Below are 17500 nucleotides of genomic sequence, written 5' to 3' on the forward strand. Positions count from 1 at the left end.
CAACCGCGTGAGAATTCTCCCGAGAAACGCGAAAGCTCTGCTCGAGACTCTGCGTATAAGCGTGGGCCGTATATATATACATGCATACGCACCGCGCACAAACGCGCACGAACGAACGTGTCGTCGAGTTTGTAATCAATACAAACTACGCGCCTTGTCGTCTTCCCTGCAATCTTTATTTTCTTCTCGGTTTTCTTTCTTCTTCGTCAAGCCTAGATCCCAAGTTTTCCGTTTGATCCATTGCCACATATCCACTCTTCCTTTTGTTTTTTTCATTTCACCGTCATTTATTTTTATTTTTTCGAAGGACGACAGTTCCCGCCTTCAATTTGGGTTGTGTCGAGAGCGCCGCGAGGAGACGGCGCGAAGTTTCCGCGGAAGCATGTCTTATTTTTATTCCTTTATTTTTTTCTGGCCAATATAAAAATAAATACGCGTGTTCGTGAGGCTTATTTCTGGATCGTTGAACGATTACGCTTTCTATCTTTTAGCTCTACGTGCCTTATATTTTTCATTTCTCCCTTCTTCAGCGTGTGTGCATCTAAACGAAGCACAGAATTGCTCAACCAGCGTTTTTTCTTTCTTTCTTTTTCCATGATCGATTGAAGGGTTTTCCCGTCGCGCCGCTGTCACAGCTCGGGAATTTCGAGGGCGTAAACCTCATTCGGTGCTCGGGCCTTCGGCTCATCCCAGGAAAATCGTGAGAACCTGCGCCTTCGACAACGCCACCTATTTTAATCAATATATATAGATTGTCTATGTCTATGTTTACAGTGTCTTTGATCAGCGATGCGACCAGAACAACTTCGTATACAAGTTGGTTCTTTTATACAGATGTCAACGGCCACATGCTACACGATAACGAGGCCGTTTGCGAAAAGATAAAGAAAATATTAACACGCAGCAACCGGAGAGAAGAGCGTGGTGTCACGAGATAGTGACGGTGTCGAAGGGCGGTGGTCGCACTGGTAAAGATAAAACTGTTTATTAAGCGAAAGCCTGTGATGCCTTTATTAATGCGAAAGCCTGTGATAATCGACCATCGGCGTCAACACGAGTGATGCGGGAAATGATCATCGAGTGATGACGTCAGCATGTGACGTCATCATAATGCCACATGATGGCGTAACCACATGGCACCGTCGCTAGGTCAAAGATGGGCCGAACGCGGAGGCAGTGCAAAACCAGGTGAGGTGGAGAATAATAAAAAAAATGGTTGATCCCTCCATCAGAGGAATCGGAATAACACGAAAGTAAAGCGTGCCCTTACAGAAGTAACTGAATGTTTACTGTACATTGATATAAGAGAGTTTGCACAATGTATATTGATGTCTGGCAGCTATAGCACCGTTTAACGTGGATGCACCCACTTTGATGATTGGTGGTACATCTCCATCCCGACGACTAACGTCCATGTTAAATGATTAAACAAACCCTTGTGGTAGCTGTAGTAGTTAACGGTTAAAGCGTAATCAGAGAACGAGGTTGATAGCCAGATGAGCGTCGCATATTGGACGCAGAACTTGGTCGCCATCCCGCGGCACGTTAAAATGTGATTGAACACCACGGCGGAAAAGAGGGGAAACGCAAAGCGCGTCGCGCCGCCTCGGTAGGCCGGCCGCGATTTTTTCTCGGGGCGAGCCAATGCCACCTAAGGTGGCGTTGGGCGAGCGCGTGAGCGGGGAACGCGGTGTTACAGCCAGGTGACGCAGGCGCGCGTCGCAGAGCTACTTTTGATTTGGATTAGCGTGATGCGATGAGCGAGGGCCGACGCTTTTACGACGCTTCGGCTAAGATCGCCACTTCGCGGTGTGTTAAGGCATTGACAAAATTGAACTTCTATTGAAACGCGCCGAACGGGACTGGCGTGTAACGCGTTGCAGGTGCTAATCGCGAAGGCCACAGTAATGACGAATTACTTTACCGCTCCCGAGGGCACACCACCCCGCCTGCCGGGAGAGTAGTAGATATAAAGGGCGCGTTTGTAAAACCTCTAGAGTCTGTGACCGTGGCGCAGTGGGTAGCGTGCCCGGCATCTGTTGCCGCGGACCGAGCGGTCGTGGGTTCGATTGCCCGTTGACGGAACTTTTTTCTTTGCCATCTGATTGTGTATATTTTTTCGACGTCATTTCCGTGACGGAAATACGTCACTGAAGTCTTGGTGGACCCCGGCATAAAACACTTTCGTGTTAAAACAATAATTTTATCCGGGTGTTTACGTCCCAAAACCACAAAGTGATTATGAGGGACGCCGTAATGGATGGCTCCGGGTATGTCGACCATCTGGTGTTCTTTAACGTGCACTGACATCGCGCAGTACACTGGCCTCTAGCATTTCGCCTCCGTCGATATGCGACAGCCACGGCCGTGATCGAACCCGCGACCTTCGGCTCAGCAGCCAAGCACCGTAACCGCTGATCCACCGTGGCGGACGGTGAGCCGCAGAAAACTTGCAATGTAACCGATCCTGGAGGCAATGCAAGACCACGTTAGGTGTAGAAAGCTCTCGGACCGGGGAGGATCAATACATCGACTGAGAAAAAAAAAAAGAAGATGGCTTTCGCTTTCGAGTAGTCTTAGGTGAATGCATAAGGGACCCTGCGAGTCTATGGGCGAAGTGCCAGAAAACCACGTTGCGCTCACTGTACGAGGGGGTGCCCAAAAGTACGAGGGGTACCAAAAAAAAAAAACGAAAAAATAAGATGACCTTATTTTAAGGTCTGGCGGTCCCATGCCTCCAATTACCCATAGAGTGGGAGCCCTCATAATCATATCATGGCTTTGGGACGTAAAACCTCAACAGTTATTGTATATAGTACCATTAGCTCTTCGCCATCACGCAAACTCGCAACGACTTAATTTATAACGACACTGACAGGTAGCGTACGCCCGGTAACACACTGCAACGCCTTCCCTGCTTCGATCACGCACTCGCTTAGCAACAAGCGCTCCGCGCAAGGCCTGCAAGAGCGCGACTCGCCCGTCTGCACGGGTCAGAGTTAAGCGTACATAGACACACCTCTGGCAGGCAAAATTGAAGTTATAAAAAGAAAGGCTATAGACCAACACAAAACCGACCCGGGGCCATTAACGCCGCCAGGTCCCGACACAGGTGTTCCTTTCTAAAGCCACGCTACTTTCGACCGGGCCGACCTTGAAAACGGTAATTTCACGCCGCTAATTAGCGCCGTCCCAGCCACGCGCAGTATTTCTTTAAAAAAAAGAAAACCTCTTCCTGCTTCAGAGAACTCGTTCAACGTGTACTCTATTCACACGCAGAGCGCACCACGTGCCGACGCCCACTCGGCAGCTAAATTTCTTGCGCTTTAAAGAAAAATAATCTTTAAAGAAAATAAGAAAAGAGTGCGCCGAAGCAAACTATTACAGACGTCTCACGCACAGCCGCGCGCGCGCCTCGCGGCCTCTTATTTAGGTCTTGGCCACCGGAATCGAGGATTCGAAAAGAGAGAACCGGGCCCCAAATTGCCCATTATCATCCTCCCTCGTCCGCCTCTAACCCCCCAGCTTTCGTTTTCGTCATTATATCTTTGTTTCTTCAGTGTCTCTCTCTCTCTGCGTTATGTCGTAGCGTTCTTCGCCAGAAGGCTCACGCGACGCAAGATGAAGACGGCGACCGAACCCATCGGACTCATTTGCACGCCTAAGTATCCTCGAAGCCAGTCCGAAGCACGCGCAAACGACTTCCCAGGAATGCGCGCGTACAAGTTAGCCCCCGCTTCCCCCCGGCACCCCCTTCTAACCCCCCCCCCCCCTCCCGCGACTACCCACCTTACTCACCCAGCAGCACGCGCAACTGTGCTTCGGAAGGGTTCCGAGAAATAAAAGAAACGTCGCCTTTAAGCGCAGGGAAAAGGCGCACGCGCAACACGGCACGAATGTAATCGAGACGACAAAAAATAAGAATAAGAAGGAGTCTCTGAATGTGGCGGCTGGCAGAACGAATTGCGGCCGAAGAAACGATAGAATAGACAAGACGAAAGGAGCACGCAACAGACACCCAGGGAAGAAAGGCCTGCAAGTAACGGCGTCAAATCTCCATCAGGCCTCGCCTCTCGCACCCTTGGAGGAATCGCGTCACCGCCACCTCGCTCCCAACCTCCTCGCTCAATTGCACAGATCTTACGCCCCCCTCAACTCACACACTGTAACCGCACGCACCGTTAACGACAGTCGCAGCAGCAGGCGAGCGAAAGAGCAACGAGAGGACAGTAAGAAAAAAAATCAAGAAGATTAGGAAGAAGAAGAAACGAGGAAGATCCGGAACATGCAAAGCTTGGGGCGACACACTACTGAGTCGACGCTGAGATCATCGTCCCAGTCGTTCACCGTCGCGTCTCTGTTCGTCTTCCGAGTCGCTTCTTACTTTTCCTGCTTGCCTTCAGAGAAGGCAACGCAGTAAAACAGGGGAAGTAACGAAAAAGAAAACTCAGAATGGCCGAAGCAAAAGTGTAAGCTCTCTCGCTCTGCAAACCTTCTTCCGTTTCCTTTTTGCGTTGTTTTTTCTTCTTTGTTTTAATTTTTAGCTAGCAGTTCGTCTAGCTCTAGACGACCGCGGCAGTGTCATTGGGGACAGCGTCGAGTTCGAGCTCATAAGAGAAAGCGAAAGCAAAAAAATCGCGTAGATGACGCTAAACGCACTCTTTTCACTCCCCTTCCTGCACCCCCTTCCCCTCATTCACTCCTGCCCTCGGCAGGCACTAATCGCCACTGACAAATCGCTGTGTTCGGGTGGGGTATGCGACGACGAACGCGGGAAAAATGCAAATCAAAGCGCTTCTGCCTCTTACGTGCGCATGAGTTTATGTACAAAGCCGTTCGCGCTTCCCTCCCTCTCTTTCACTCTCTCTAAGAGGGTCGCACAGGGCCGGCACAGATTCCGGTAATCCGTGCGCTGATGCTCTCGCCCCGTTATCTGAATCTCCCAGAAACCTCGACGCCCGCTGGGAGGTCTGTCTTATTTTTTTTTTAACACGAAAGTGTTTTATGCCGGGGTCCACCAAGACTTCAGTGACGTATTTCCGTCACGGAAATGACGTCGAAAAAATATACACAATCAGATGGCAAAGAAAAAAGTTCCGTCAACGGGCATCGAACCCACGACCGCTCGGTCCGCGGCAACAGATGCCGGGCACGCTACCCACTGCGCCACGGTCACAGACTCTAGAGGTTTTACAAACGCGCCCTTTATATCTACTACTCTCCCGGCAGGCGGGGTGGTGTGCCCTCTGGGAGCGGTAAAGTAATTCGTCATTACTGTGGCCTTCGCGATTAGCACCTGCAACGCGTTACACGCCAGTCCCGTTCGGCGCGTTTTCAATAGAAGTTCAATTTTGTCAATGCCTTAACACACCGCGAAGTGGCGATCTTAGCCGAAGCGTCGTAAAAGCGTCGGCCTCGCTCATCGCATCACGCTAATCCAAATCAAAAGTAGCTCTGCGACGCGCGCCTGCGTCACCTGGCTGTAACACCGCGTTCCCCGCTCACGCGCTCGCCCAACGCCACCTTAGGTGGCATTGGCTCGCCCCGAGAAAAATCGCGGCCGGCCTACCGAGGCGGCGCGACGCGCTTTGCGTTTCCCTCTTTTCCGGCCGTGGTGTTCAATCACATTTTAACGTGCCGCGGGATGGCGACCAAGTTCTGCGTCCAATATGCGACGCTCATCTGGCTATCACACCTCGTTCTCTGATTACGCTTTAACCGTTAACTACTACAGCTACCACAAGGGTTTGTTTAATCATTTAACATGGACGTTAGTCGTCGGGATGGAGATGTACCACCAATCATCAAAGTGGGTGCATCCACGTTAAACGGTGCTATAGCTGCCAGACATCAATATACATTGTGCAAACTCTCTTATATCAATGTACAGTAAACATTCAGTTACTTCTGTAAGGGCACGCTTTACTTTCGTGTTATTCCGATTCCTCTGATGGAGGGATCAACCATTTTTTTAAAGACAAGAGCGTTGTGGCGGTGGACCTCGCAGGGACTTACATTTGCGTCCCGTTTAGCCGGTTTCACTTGTCCTTGTTGTTGTTGTTGTTGTTGTTGTTGTTGTTGTTGTTGTTGTTGTTGTTGCTTGTCGTTGGTGGTGGTGGTGTTGATAGAGGGGTTCTCCAATGACTACTGGAGAGCATGCTACTCTTACTTCTGCTATCCAACACTGTGTACCCTACGCGAATGTTCTATCGAAGTTTCGGCTGTCTATTTTACTCCGCTTCTCAAACGCTCGTCGAGGGCGAGCACTCAAGAGCAAATGTGTCCGCTAAGACGCACAATAAAAGTTTCTTCAGTCAACGGAAATAGCGCATAAATTATTTCATAACAGCGGTCACACCAGGTGGAGCTTGTTTTGTATTCAACAGTATACGTCATCGTTCTTTTTTTTCTTTACGGAGTAAATCCGCTGCAATTGCCCGCCACCGATTAGAACAAGGGCCATGACACGAAGAAAGGGCAGCGTCCGGTAACGAAGCACCTGATCCCATAACGAAAGCCCGAACCATTAACAAAGGCCTGAGCCGCTAACGAAGGTCTTAAAATCGGCTCTACCGAGGCGTGAGGTGCAAAGCTCCGAGCTAAGCTCATTTAGAACAAACAAAGCACCGCTCCCAAAACGGCTCGAGTAAAGACGGCACGGTACGCCTTCGACAGGGAGCACGATCGTACTGTCGCCTTGATTGCAACGAGACTATCCTGGAATACAGACGCGCAGCATATCGAGGAAAGGGTGTACTTCTATTGCGAGAAAACAGGAAAAGAACCTCCCATGGCGTGTAGACGAACACAGTAAGCGTCGCATAGAAAAAGAGAGAAAATGCAAGGGGGCCAACCAAGCATGTTTAACGTTTCGATGTTCAGTAGAGCTCCAACTTTGGACTAGTTGGTACGACATTCTGAATGCAGTTGCGCCAAACGAAAGGCACGAAAGACTATACACAATGCTAACATACTTGTCTGTTCCTTTCGTTAGCCTTTAGTGCCTTCAGCGCAACTACATTAGAAGGTTTTACTATTCTGTAACAAAAAAAAAGGAGAGGGCATAAAGGGGGCGAGGAGGTCGTAGATTGAGACAGTGATGAGAGACATGCATAACAAAAAAAGATGCAGGAAGGGAGTTCTCTAGATATACTTTCATACAGAATAGTCATATATGTCTGTGTAAACTAAAAAGAAACAATCAAATTGACACACTGATTGCATGTTTCTTGTAGTTTGTCGCTGCGACGGTAGTTTGCATACAGCTGAACACGCCGTCACCCAATCGTACCTAACAGTAGTGTAGCCAGGGATCTTGTTCGGGAGGGGTTTAACCATACTTCATGTATGTTCCTGCGTGCTTTTCTATGTGTGAGAGTATGTACACACATGCAAAATTGAAATTTTTTTTTTTGGGGGGGGGGGTGATGGGGGTGGAGCGGAGTTGAACATTTTAACCACCGCTCGTGGCTGCTCCAATGATCACATCGCATTCTTTCGTAGAAACAATTGTCACGGAGCTACCCCCTTTAACCTCAGGGCGTTTCACCTCGCGCACGCATTCGTTCTCAAAGGCACAGTTCGCGAACCCCAGCCGCCGCAGAGCGGCGCAAGTTTTTTCGTTATAGCGAAGACAAGTGAACCCGTTAACGAGACACGACCGGTAATCGCGTTTTGTCCCGCTGCTCTGAAGTGAGGGCGCTGCGGGCGGTATTACCGCATATATATGTAGGAGCGCGCGCGCCCGCACCCACGTCAGACACAACGCTGCAGTGTACCCATTAACGAAAGTATAGAAGCTGCGAATCCGCAACTGCGACCACGACCATAACGAGAACAAACAGCCTCACACGAACGCATTCAAACGGGGGAGGTCAAAGTTCACAATGAGGAAGAAGAAGAAGAAGCAGCGATAGAACGCGCGAGACACGCGAAACCGGAAGCGAAGAGGAAATGAAGAAAGATAAATCGACAAAGAGCAGAAGCGACGATAATAACTAATAGCAGCGGCTGCCACTGCTTGCGGTCGCGGAGGAAGCGAGCGAGCAGGTCGGGTATCAAAACTCTCAGAAACAAATAAACAAAAAAAAAGCTAAAAGAAAGGCATGCGACGCTGCGGTGTGTATAACGAGCAAGATAGGCGGCGCGTGCAAACGCACTATGTAGGAGCATAGGGAGCGATGCCGTCAAAGCGCGCTTGGTGCTGTTCCCCATTAATTTCAATCGGCGGCAAGAAGAGAGAAAGAGAAAAAGGCTGTGTTGCCCCGAGGGCGAAGGGAGGGGGCTGGGGGTGTCATATAACGCGGGGACCGGCAGATTTCCTCATTGTCTTGTTCTTGCTCATGGCGGCCCGTATACACAAAGAACGGCGCACGATGCTTGGGGAACCGCGGTTATAGAATGTATAATAGCCCAAGGCTTCATAATTGGATTCACACCGCGTGTGTGTTTCAAGCGAAGTTCTCGTTATAACGAATTCGATGCGACGGCCGGACATTTTGCGGGAGTTATTCCTTGCCAGCGGGGTGGCGTTGTGCTGGTCTGAGTATCCATGTCCGTGGTCGCGCGAAGCTACAGTCAAACCATTTTGTGTCGAAGTGTTCTGTCCCTTCCATATACTTCGTTATAGAGCCGACTTCATTGTGAAGGTCGCGCGCATTGTAACGTTCCCTACATAGCCGGGACCCAAGGAATTTAGCAGTTCGACTGCCGAGCCGTGACATCCAAAGCGATGCCGTTCCGTCCGCGCGAAAATATCGGAGTTTTTGTTGTTGTTTCGTTGTTGTTGTTGTTTCGTCATGCTTACAGTTGTTAGCTTAACGACACCTTAACGGGGTCGTTGCTCCAACCACATAGCTCTTTCACACCATTAATTGTAGACTACACATCAAAACCTGACCATTCTGCAATGACAAGACTATCAGCAATGCCTAGAATTTCCTTCAACGAAGCCTGCAGTGCCTCGGAACAAAGTTATGCAACCTTGACACAGTTATCTGCACTCAGTCATAACTGGTCAATGAGAACTTTAAAACTGATTCTACAGAGCGCTGTCTGAGAAGACCAGGTGTTTGGCAGTGTAACTTGATCTCACATTTTGATAACGATAGTAGCATAAAGAAACAACAAAGAAGGCAACAAAGACACACAAAGCGATACGTGTGTAGCGTTGTGTGTGCCTCTTTGTTGCCTTCTTGTGTCCTGTTTTTTAACGCTACCATCGTTATCAAAATACGCCGCACCAACAAGAGCGAGTTGCAACTTTAATTGGTGTCACATCTTTATGGCTGAATAAAGAGTTCTCACTTTTTTTTTTTAGAAAGGCTGTGTTTTGATCGATACGAAAGACAAACACCCGTGTATTGATTATTAATTTGTACACACAGAGCATGGTGTCTTTCAAAGCGCTGCAGCGCTGCTTTGTGATGTCAAGCCCCATGGATTAAATCAAATCAGCGCATTGGACTGGCGCGAGCGTGCGCGCGCACTCGCGCAATCGCTCACGCGAGCGAGCGCGCACGTAGCGACGCAATTTGTCGCTGCGATCCAGTCAACAGGAGGAATAACGGCATGGCGAATATAAGAGAGTCGAAGGGGGGAGGGGGGCAGCAGGGCGAAAGGGGTAGTAGGTCATAAGCACGTGAACCGCGCGCCCCCGCTCCGGACGGACGGCCGTCATCCATCCGGATTACAAAGTGCGCCGGAAGCGAGACGCCCGGCGATAGAGAGAGAGAGAGAGAGAGACGTGGACGTCGGGGTCTCGGGATCGTGAACAAACGTTGCTGAGAGCGCCCCCCCCCCCCCCCCAGAGCTCCCTCCCCCATCTCCCGCATAGCCTGCCAGCCATATCGCGGCGTTCCAATTAAACCGTACACCGACCGGCATGACGCTTGATATAAATAAGGGCGCGACGGGGTCTCCTGAAGGATTCGCGGCTTGTAAAGGAGCGCGCGCACACAGATGCACGGTGCCACCGCAGTGCGCTACCTGCAATATATTCCTCAGTCCAACATTCGCTCTGGTCGCCGAGCTGCAACCGTTAATCGCACATATACTTAAATGGGCGTAAGAACTAATAAATAAATAAATAAATAACATTGGAATTTCTCCATTTATAGGTAACGTCCATGGAGAGTCGAAATTCCGCACACGGAACGAGTTCGAGTTGCTGCGCGAGTTGCATTCGACAAGTTAATCCGCTATCGCAAGTTGCCAAATACTAGCATCAGATCAAGTTTATGGAACAATAACGCTCACTGCAGTCTGCGTAGTGAAAGAAATGAAAGCCCACGCTTCCTCCTTCTTTTTCACTAACGCAATCGTAACAAATATAAGACTTACAGTCCCACTCTTTCCGCTGTTTCTTATGCCTGTTTAAACGGGTTCAAGTGCCTGCGTTCTGTTTCAGACCAAGCGAAGGCGCTCTAGAAAAAAAAACAAAGGTAACAGATAGCATTTGGGTAAGAACGCGTGTCATATCGCCGCGGGTTCACAAACCACGATATGCGAAAAAAAAGAAACAACGAAAAAATCGGATTCCCACTGCGGGTTTACAAACGATTCAACGCCAGACGCAACGGAGACATCGCACACACCCCTCCCTGAGCATGCCGAAGTTTCTTCGGTTTTCCGCGCGGAACGCGTGGTTCTGACAGGCACGCGTCATTTGAGCTGCGACACACGAACTGCCGTTCGCAAAACGGGCGCCAGCCCCGATCTCCCGAAGAAGTTTACGCGTGCTCCATATCTTGCCAACCCTGTGACTTCTTCGTCAGGGAACACGCTTCCGCACTGCTTACTTCGATGAACCGTGACATCGAAACAGAAAGTATACATCGGTACAGCAACAGGCCTCAAAGAACGAGAAATCTGCGTGCGGATTTCACGACGGTCGCGATGTCTGTGCATAGTCTCGTCGAGGAATTGCGCGGCATTAGCATACGTCGCAAGAAAAAAAAAGAAAGCTCAAAAGTCGTCGACGACCCGCTCAGCCAAATCACAGTTGACGAATCGAATTCGGCCTGGATGCTACGTAACTTCTCTGCACTAAAGAATAGGAACACTGGCTCAAATATGTACACAAACGCGTGTTGGCCGTGTTAAAACATAGTGGACTTGCAAATTCAATCTACGAAAGAACGAAACACAGACACAAAAACGTTCGCAGCAAAATTTAGAAGTGGCGAATTCTTTTTCTTTCACTTCTTTATTTTTATCTTTTTTAGAGAGTCACACGCCTACGGTTATACGGCATACCGAGCATCGACCATCAATCACGCCGTATGCAAATTCCTCGCGCCAGAGCTGCCGCTCTGCGCGCTGAGGCAGCTAACAACGCACCGTATACCGGCTTTCTTGCTTGCCGAATGCGCATTTGCTTGTTTGATTCTGATGTATTCACCCCTTCAACCAACAATTTCTCTCTCCCTCTTTCTCTCTCTCAATATATATATATATATATATATATATATATATATATATATATATATATATATATATATATATATATATATATATATATATATATATATATATATATATATATATATATATATACATTGAGAGAGAGAGAAAGAAAGAGAGAGAGAGAGAGAGATCAGCGGAGACAGTCACCTTTGAAACAACCCTCGAAGGATCGAACTTCAACCACAATTCCCAGAAACAAACGAAACTAAAAGAAACAGGAAGATGCCATCACAGCTCCCCTCCTGAACTTTGACTCAGCGCTTTCGTTGGAATGCACGCTGCTTCCAAGGGAAGCAGCAGTGTGGCGGCTTTTTCGATAAGAATGCAACAAACAGCTATGTAGGAGGAGGACACCGAGAGAGCATCGCAGGGCGTATCCACCCGCTAGCGTGCGTTCAACAGCAGCGCGCACTACGCGTTCCATATATACCTCACGGCGAAGACGAAGAACCAAATGGGACGAGAGAATGCAAATGCGAGAATGCCAGCGCAGATATGCATAGACCGAAAAGCAAGATCGCGGGCGGGTTTCTTTTGAAACAATCCCGGAACTCGCGCTTTTGCCCCAGTGTGTGGGAAGAGCTGCTCTCCGCGTCTTTTGGAAAAAACTTCGAGCATCATTCCCCCAGAGGAAGAGATTGGAGAAGAGGTGAGAATGAAGACTATAATAACGATAAAAAGTAATCCACGCGTTCGGAGGCCACCATGATCTCACGGGCCACTGTGTCTAATCTTGCTTACTCCTGGTCTGTTAATCTCCGTTTTTTTTTCTTTTGGGGGGGGGGGGGGGCGGGGGAGGTTCTGATAAGTTACGTCAATGTTAGACATTGCAGGTGTTGGTCTTAGCCATCGGCGCTACTGTTCCTTCATGTATATACATACTTTTTTTATGTTTTGCGCAGTAAGCCTCCGTTGAAAGTAAGCGCCTGTCGTTTGTCTGCCCTATAGTCCACATCGTCCTTTCAGCGCTTCACGGTTCGTTAATAATGAAACACCAACTAGCCTAAACCGCCGCCTTAGTTAGATAAAAGCAAGTCCGCCGCGGTGCTGCAGTGTGCTACGGAGCTCGGCTGCTGACCCGAAAGTCGCGGGTGCGATCCCGCGGCCGCGGCGGTAGCATTTCGATGGAGACGAAACGCTGAAGGCCCATGTTGCGTACGATGTCAGTGTACGTTGAGGAACTTTAGAGGCTCGAAATTTCTGCAGCCATCGACTACGGCGTGCTTCGTAATCATATCGCGGTTTTGGTGCGTAAAACCCTGAATATTATTCAAAGCAAATGTTCACAGGCAATCTCAGTCATACTGCGAGCGAACGAAGACAACGTGTGTGTGTTGTAGCTACGGAGAACCAATATTAGCAATCATTCAGCCAAAGCTAGTCGACATTAGTCACAATTTAGCCAACACCAGCCTACACTAGCCAGTGCTAACCAGTGCCGTTTGTGTGAAAGTAAATAGAATAGTTGAAGTCACGTGACATAGTGAGAAGCTCTGTTAGATCCCGTGTTAGGCTGTGTTGGCGTTACAGCAGCGGGAAGCCAACAGTAACAATAGTTTGGCCATCTTCAGCCAGCACTCGGGAAACATCAGTCAACGATATTCGACATCAGCCAGTCCAATTAGCCAGTGCTAATGAGTGCTGCTATTACACAAGTTGAATGGGTAAGTGAAGTCACGTGACCTAGTCACGTGACCTCTGTTGCAACATATTCGCTCTATGTGCTTCGGCACATATTTTTTACGGCACACATGTGGATCGGCGCATATTTTTTCGCCAGAAGCGGGGCCCTGTATTTACCCCGTCACAGGAGGCGGTCAGAATAGTCATATAGAAAGGGTGTGTCTTCAGAAGTTTCCATGGAGGCGGTGCACCAAATGGCTGAGCTCCGAGACATACAACTGTGGAAGATGGGAACCATGCGTGAGGGTGTCGAAGAGAGCCGAAGTTGCTGGAGGAGGAAGTTCAGGAGGAAGTTATCGCCGCGCGCAGCGGAATCATCCGTCTTGATCTGTCCCGGATTAAAGGGATATTAGGGGGTATGCTGGTCGAGGCATCACGAAGTGACAAGGGTGGCTTCCCCTTGCTTTCTTCTGCAGAGTGATGGTGCCATGAACCACCGAATGGCCCGTAAAAAGAAAGGCTTGGCTAGCGGTACACAAAAGCATTTCGCTGCTTGTACGGAAGGTGTCGCAGATGGTTGGATTGACTTTTCCGATAGCGAAGAAGTGAATAAGGAAAACGAGTAAGACGTCGCAGCCCCAGGCCAGTAAATATTAATAATATCTCGGGTGTTAAGTGCCACAACCACGATATGATAATGATACACGCCGTGGTGGAGGGCTCCGGAAATTTCGACCATCTGGTACGCGCACTAATATCGCACTGTACACGGGCCTCTAGCAATTCGCCTCCATCCAAATGCGAGAGCCGCGACCGGGATCGAACCCACGACCTTCTGGTCAGCAGACGAGCACCGTAACTACTGTACCACCGATGCAGACTGCCAGTAAATATTAATCATATGTGTAAAGCCGCAGCACAATTATTGACTGCCCTAGAGACAGAGATGTGAAAGAGATGGAACGTTAACCAGAAACAATATGCAGCTTGCTAACCTGCGATTAGAAACGGAAGGGGTGGCGAGAGAGACTAGAAATATGAGAAGGAAAGAGATTGATGGAAACAATGCGCATGCGTACAATCACCGCTTTTCGCAGCACATGCAGTGTGCCATCTGTAAGAGCGCTACAGTACTTGATGCGGAAATTCGAAGCTCGCAAGTCTAGGTTACGGCAAATTCAAGCGCTAGGATTGGGCCATTACTCAGCGCGTAAGCGCAGATGTTGTGCGACATTTTTCAGCGGGGCCCTGCGATTCGAGACCATGGAAAAGTGTAGTACATAATAACCACGACGCACTGCAGACTTGTGGCATATGCGTCGCCTTCACGAAAGAGTTTATTTGCGATACATATCTTTATTACCAATATTTCCACCCGTCGCGATGGCAATGTGCGGCTCCGCGATCATGGGCATATAGACGGCCACTGTGCATAGCGAACGATAAGAAATGAACGCGCGCTATAAATAAAACGAATCGCCAATAAACTAATGCGACCGCTGCATTACTTGCGATAAGGAGCGATATGACGTCATTTCATCGCGGCGCCAGTACAGAAGCGGTCTGTCGCTGCTGATTCCGAGATGTAGGCGTCGGGCCGATAGGAGGGAAGAACACGTTCAGTAATTCGCAGGCACAGTGCGATATACGTGCTTTGCCGTTCCGGAGTCATCGAACTGTAATAGTAATAACTGTTCGGGTTTAGCGTCCCAAAACCACGATATGATCATGAGGGACGCCGCGTGGAGGGCTCCGAAAATTTCGACCCCCTGGGGTCTTTAACGTGCACCTAAATCTAAGTACACGGGCCTCTAGCATTTTCGACTCCACGCTAAATGCGGCCGCCACGGCCGGGATTCGATCCCGCGACCTTCGGGCCAGCAGTCGAGCCTCATAAGCACTAGACCACCGTCGCGGGTCAACCTCCCGCTATGCGCGAGCACAGTGCGATCACAGTAACTGTGCGTTTGTTACTTTTTTTCACCAAATTTTACTTTTTTTCTTATAAATTTCATGACCAGCGGCCTCCACAAAGTGTAGCCTACCGGTTACATCTTCAGTAACCTTCCTGCCTTTCTTGCATAGATTATCTCTCTCTCCTACACATTTGTGCAGGTCATGTACTCACAATGCCATATCATCAACGGGGAGGTGGAGAAGTCTACTGTCTACCTAAACGTACTTATTGTTAATGACAGTCAGTAGAGCAGTGAGCAGTCAATCGTGCGCCCTTCACCCCAATCAATTACTCAAAACACCACTGTCTGCAGTCACGTGCAAAGTGGCCCGGCAACGTGTTTTCCTCGGAATCTCGGTCAGGAACGGCTGAGTGTCGAAAAAACGACGAAAGATAATGAGTGGGATATCGCACAAGCAATGCATAAATGCATGAGTTTACTTGCTGAAAGTTGCGTCCGGTTGCGCCAGAAGCTTGCTTTCTTTCAATGGAGGCCTCTCATTTCCTCTTCGCCTCTAAACGCCAAGCGTGAAAGGCATTTCTGTTCTAACACAGAGGCCCCACTGTGTTCGGACCCAGACGTGTAGCTAGACCTCGATCCCGAGAGGAGATCGCATATCCTCCGCTGCACGCGATACCATCGCGGATGACAGAAACCACACGCGCGCTGTTTGCGCTACGAACCGTTTTGTGTATCGTCAGCGAGCGCATCTCAGTCATTAGAGAGCTCTAAGCTACGATGTACACAAGCGTTGGGCCACGCATACTTCGTTCGTAGACCTCACAACGTTCATTACAATGCCCGGCGGATTGTGCATCCCCCAACGCTTGGTGCACCCGAACATAAAACTTTCTTTGAAGATCCCTTAGCTGACGTGCAAGCGCAGATAGCAGCGTCGAAAAGATGTGAACTCATTAAGAAGAAAACGTTGACAGCAAGAGATCGCGAGATATGTGCCGGTGTCGTAGACAGCGAGCAGTGAGCTAGTTAACCACACATCAGCTTTTGTAGATCAGTAGCCAGGGGGGCACACCTCCCCCCCCCCCCCCCCCCCCCCGAATTTTTTCTTGCCATGGCACACAGAGCACAAAATGACACTCGCCCACATCTGCCTGCTCAAGGTGGTGCTCAAGCTGCTCAGATCAAGGTGGTGACCCCCCCCCCCCCCCGAACAACATTTCTGCCTACACCCTTGATCAGTAGCATCGATTTCGATGGCTGCGATGTGAAGGTGCAAACGATTACTCGCGTAAGTGACGCTGTCTCGCCCTTTCTTCCTTTTTTTTTTCTTTGTGAATGAAAAAAAAAATGCTTTAGCATGTGCAACTGGTGCAAGAAAATATAAATTGAGCGACGTAATAGATCGTGCGAATGAATCGAGGCGCACGTCCCACGGTGAGACACTCGGCGACAGTTCTCGACAGTGACAACAAATAAAAGAGTGGCCCGATGCACTCACTTTTTGCTGTCGCTGTTTGAAGTGTAGCCACGGTGAACACGAAGCACATCGTCAGCCACATTATGGCACCAGTCAGGCCGGTCCCGCGGTTGACGGTACACTCGGAGACTCTCGCCATGAAAACATCCACCACGGCTGTTTCTCACATGGGACGCGGCGTCGGCGGTTATGAGTCACACGCGCGCGCGACCACCAGTCGCCGGCGGCCGCAGCACACTTTTTCACACGGTTCGAGCCCCGTTCACTGTCGGCAGCATCGCGGGGCCAACTCCAAGCATGCGACACGCAGTTGAACACCGACGCGGACACTTTTCTCCGAACAAACTTCGAGAAAACCGCTTCTTCTCCGGACCAAAGCATCGCCAAATGAGTTCGCAGCTGCCGTCCGCGAGCGCTGCCGCGCGGCTACCTTCGCGCCTTTCTTTGGGCGCCGCGGGGCGGGGACGGACGCGCATGCGCGGAAGCGTGGTCTAATAACGGCGTCTAGCGGAGAAACCAGAAGCTCATAGACCTCCGAGTGAAGCGCCGAACTCTCGGAAGCCAAACTGCTGTATTTTGCAGTGAATGTAGTCAGCCTCGCTGAGCGGCGCTAGTCGCCCTCACTGTTTCGGTTGGTTTCGTTTTCGTAACTGCAGTTAGGAAGTGAGTTCAATAGGTGGCGCCACGTCATACGCAATGAGCTGCTCGTTTCGGCGGTAGCTGCTCGTCTCGGCGGTAACTTGCGTAAGCGCGCGATTTGAATGCTCAGTGAACAGCACAATTTTAAAACTCAAGTCACTACCATTATGGATAGGATAGCTAAAGTAGCTGAGGACTTTTACAGAGATATATACAGTAGCGAGTACCACCAGGACGATAATGTATAAAGCAGTAGTAGGAATCGGACATCCTACAACAAGTAATGACAGGGGAAGTAAAGAAAGCCTTGGAGAGAACGCAATGAGGCCAAGCCGCTGCCTCTTCCACCTATTCAGTATTGACACCCGTATCTTCA

The 17500-nt window shown here is 49.6% G+C and overlaps 1 protein-coding gene across 2 annotated transcripts in view; it reads right to left on the reverse strand.

Annotated features, from left to right (window-relative positions):
* Positions 1 to 17500, reverse strand: part of LOC119404945 (tyrosine-protein kinase transmembrane receptor Ror2) — a 336120-nt gene that overhangs the window by 303241 nt on the left and 15379 nt on the right. The window contains exon 1 of one of the 2 annotated variants that reach the window (XM_037671670.2): positions 16507 to 16719. The exons of the other annotated variant lie outside the window; for it this stretch is intronic. Within the exon in view, the coding sequence (XP_037527598.1) occupies positions 16507 to 16624 (118 nt within the window). The 5' untranslated portion in view covers positions 16625 to 16719. Of the gene's footprint in view, positions 1 to 16506; positions 16720 to 17500 lie in introns of those variants that run through there. 2 annotated transcript variants of the gene reach the window in all.

This window comes from Rhipicephalus sanguineus, chromosome 9 (genome assembly GCF_013339695.2).
Source record: "Rhipicephalus sanguineus isolate Rsan-2018 chromosome 9, BIME_Rsan_1.4, whole genome shotgun sequence".
NCBI lineage: Eukaryota > Metazoa > Arthropoda > Arachnida > Ixodida > Ixodidae > Rhipicephalus > Rhipicephalus sanguineus.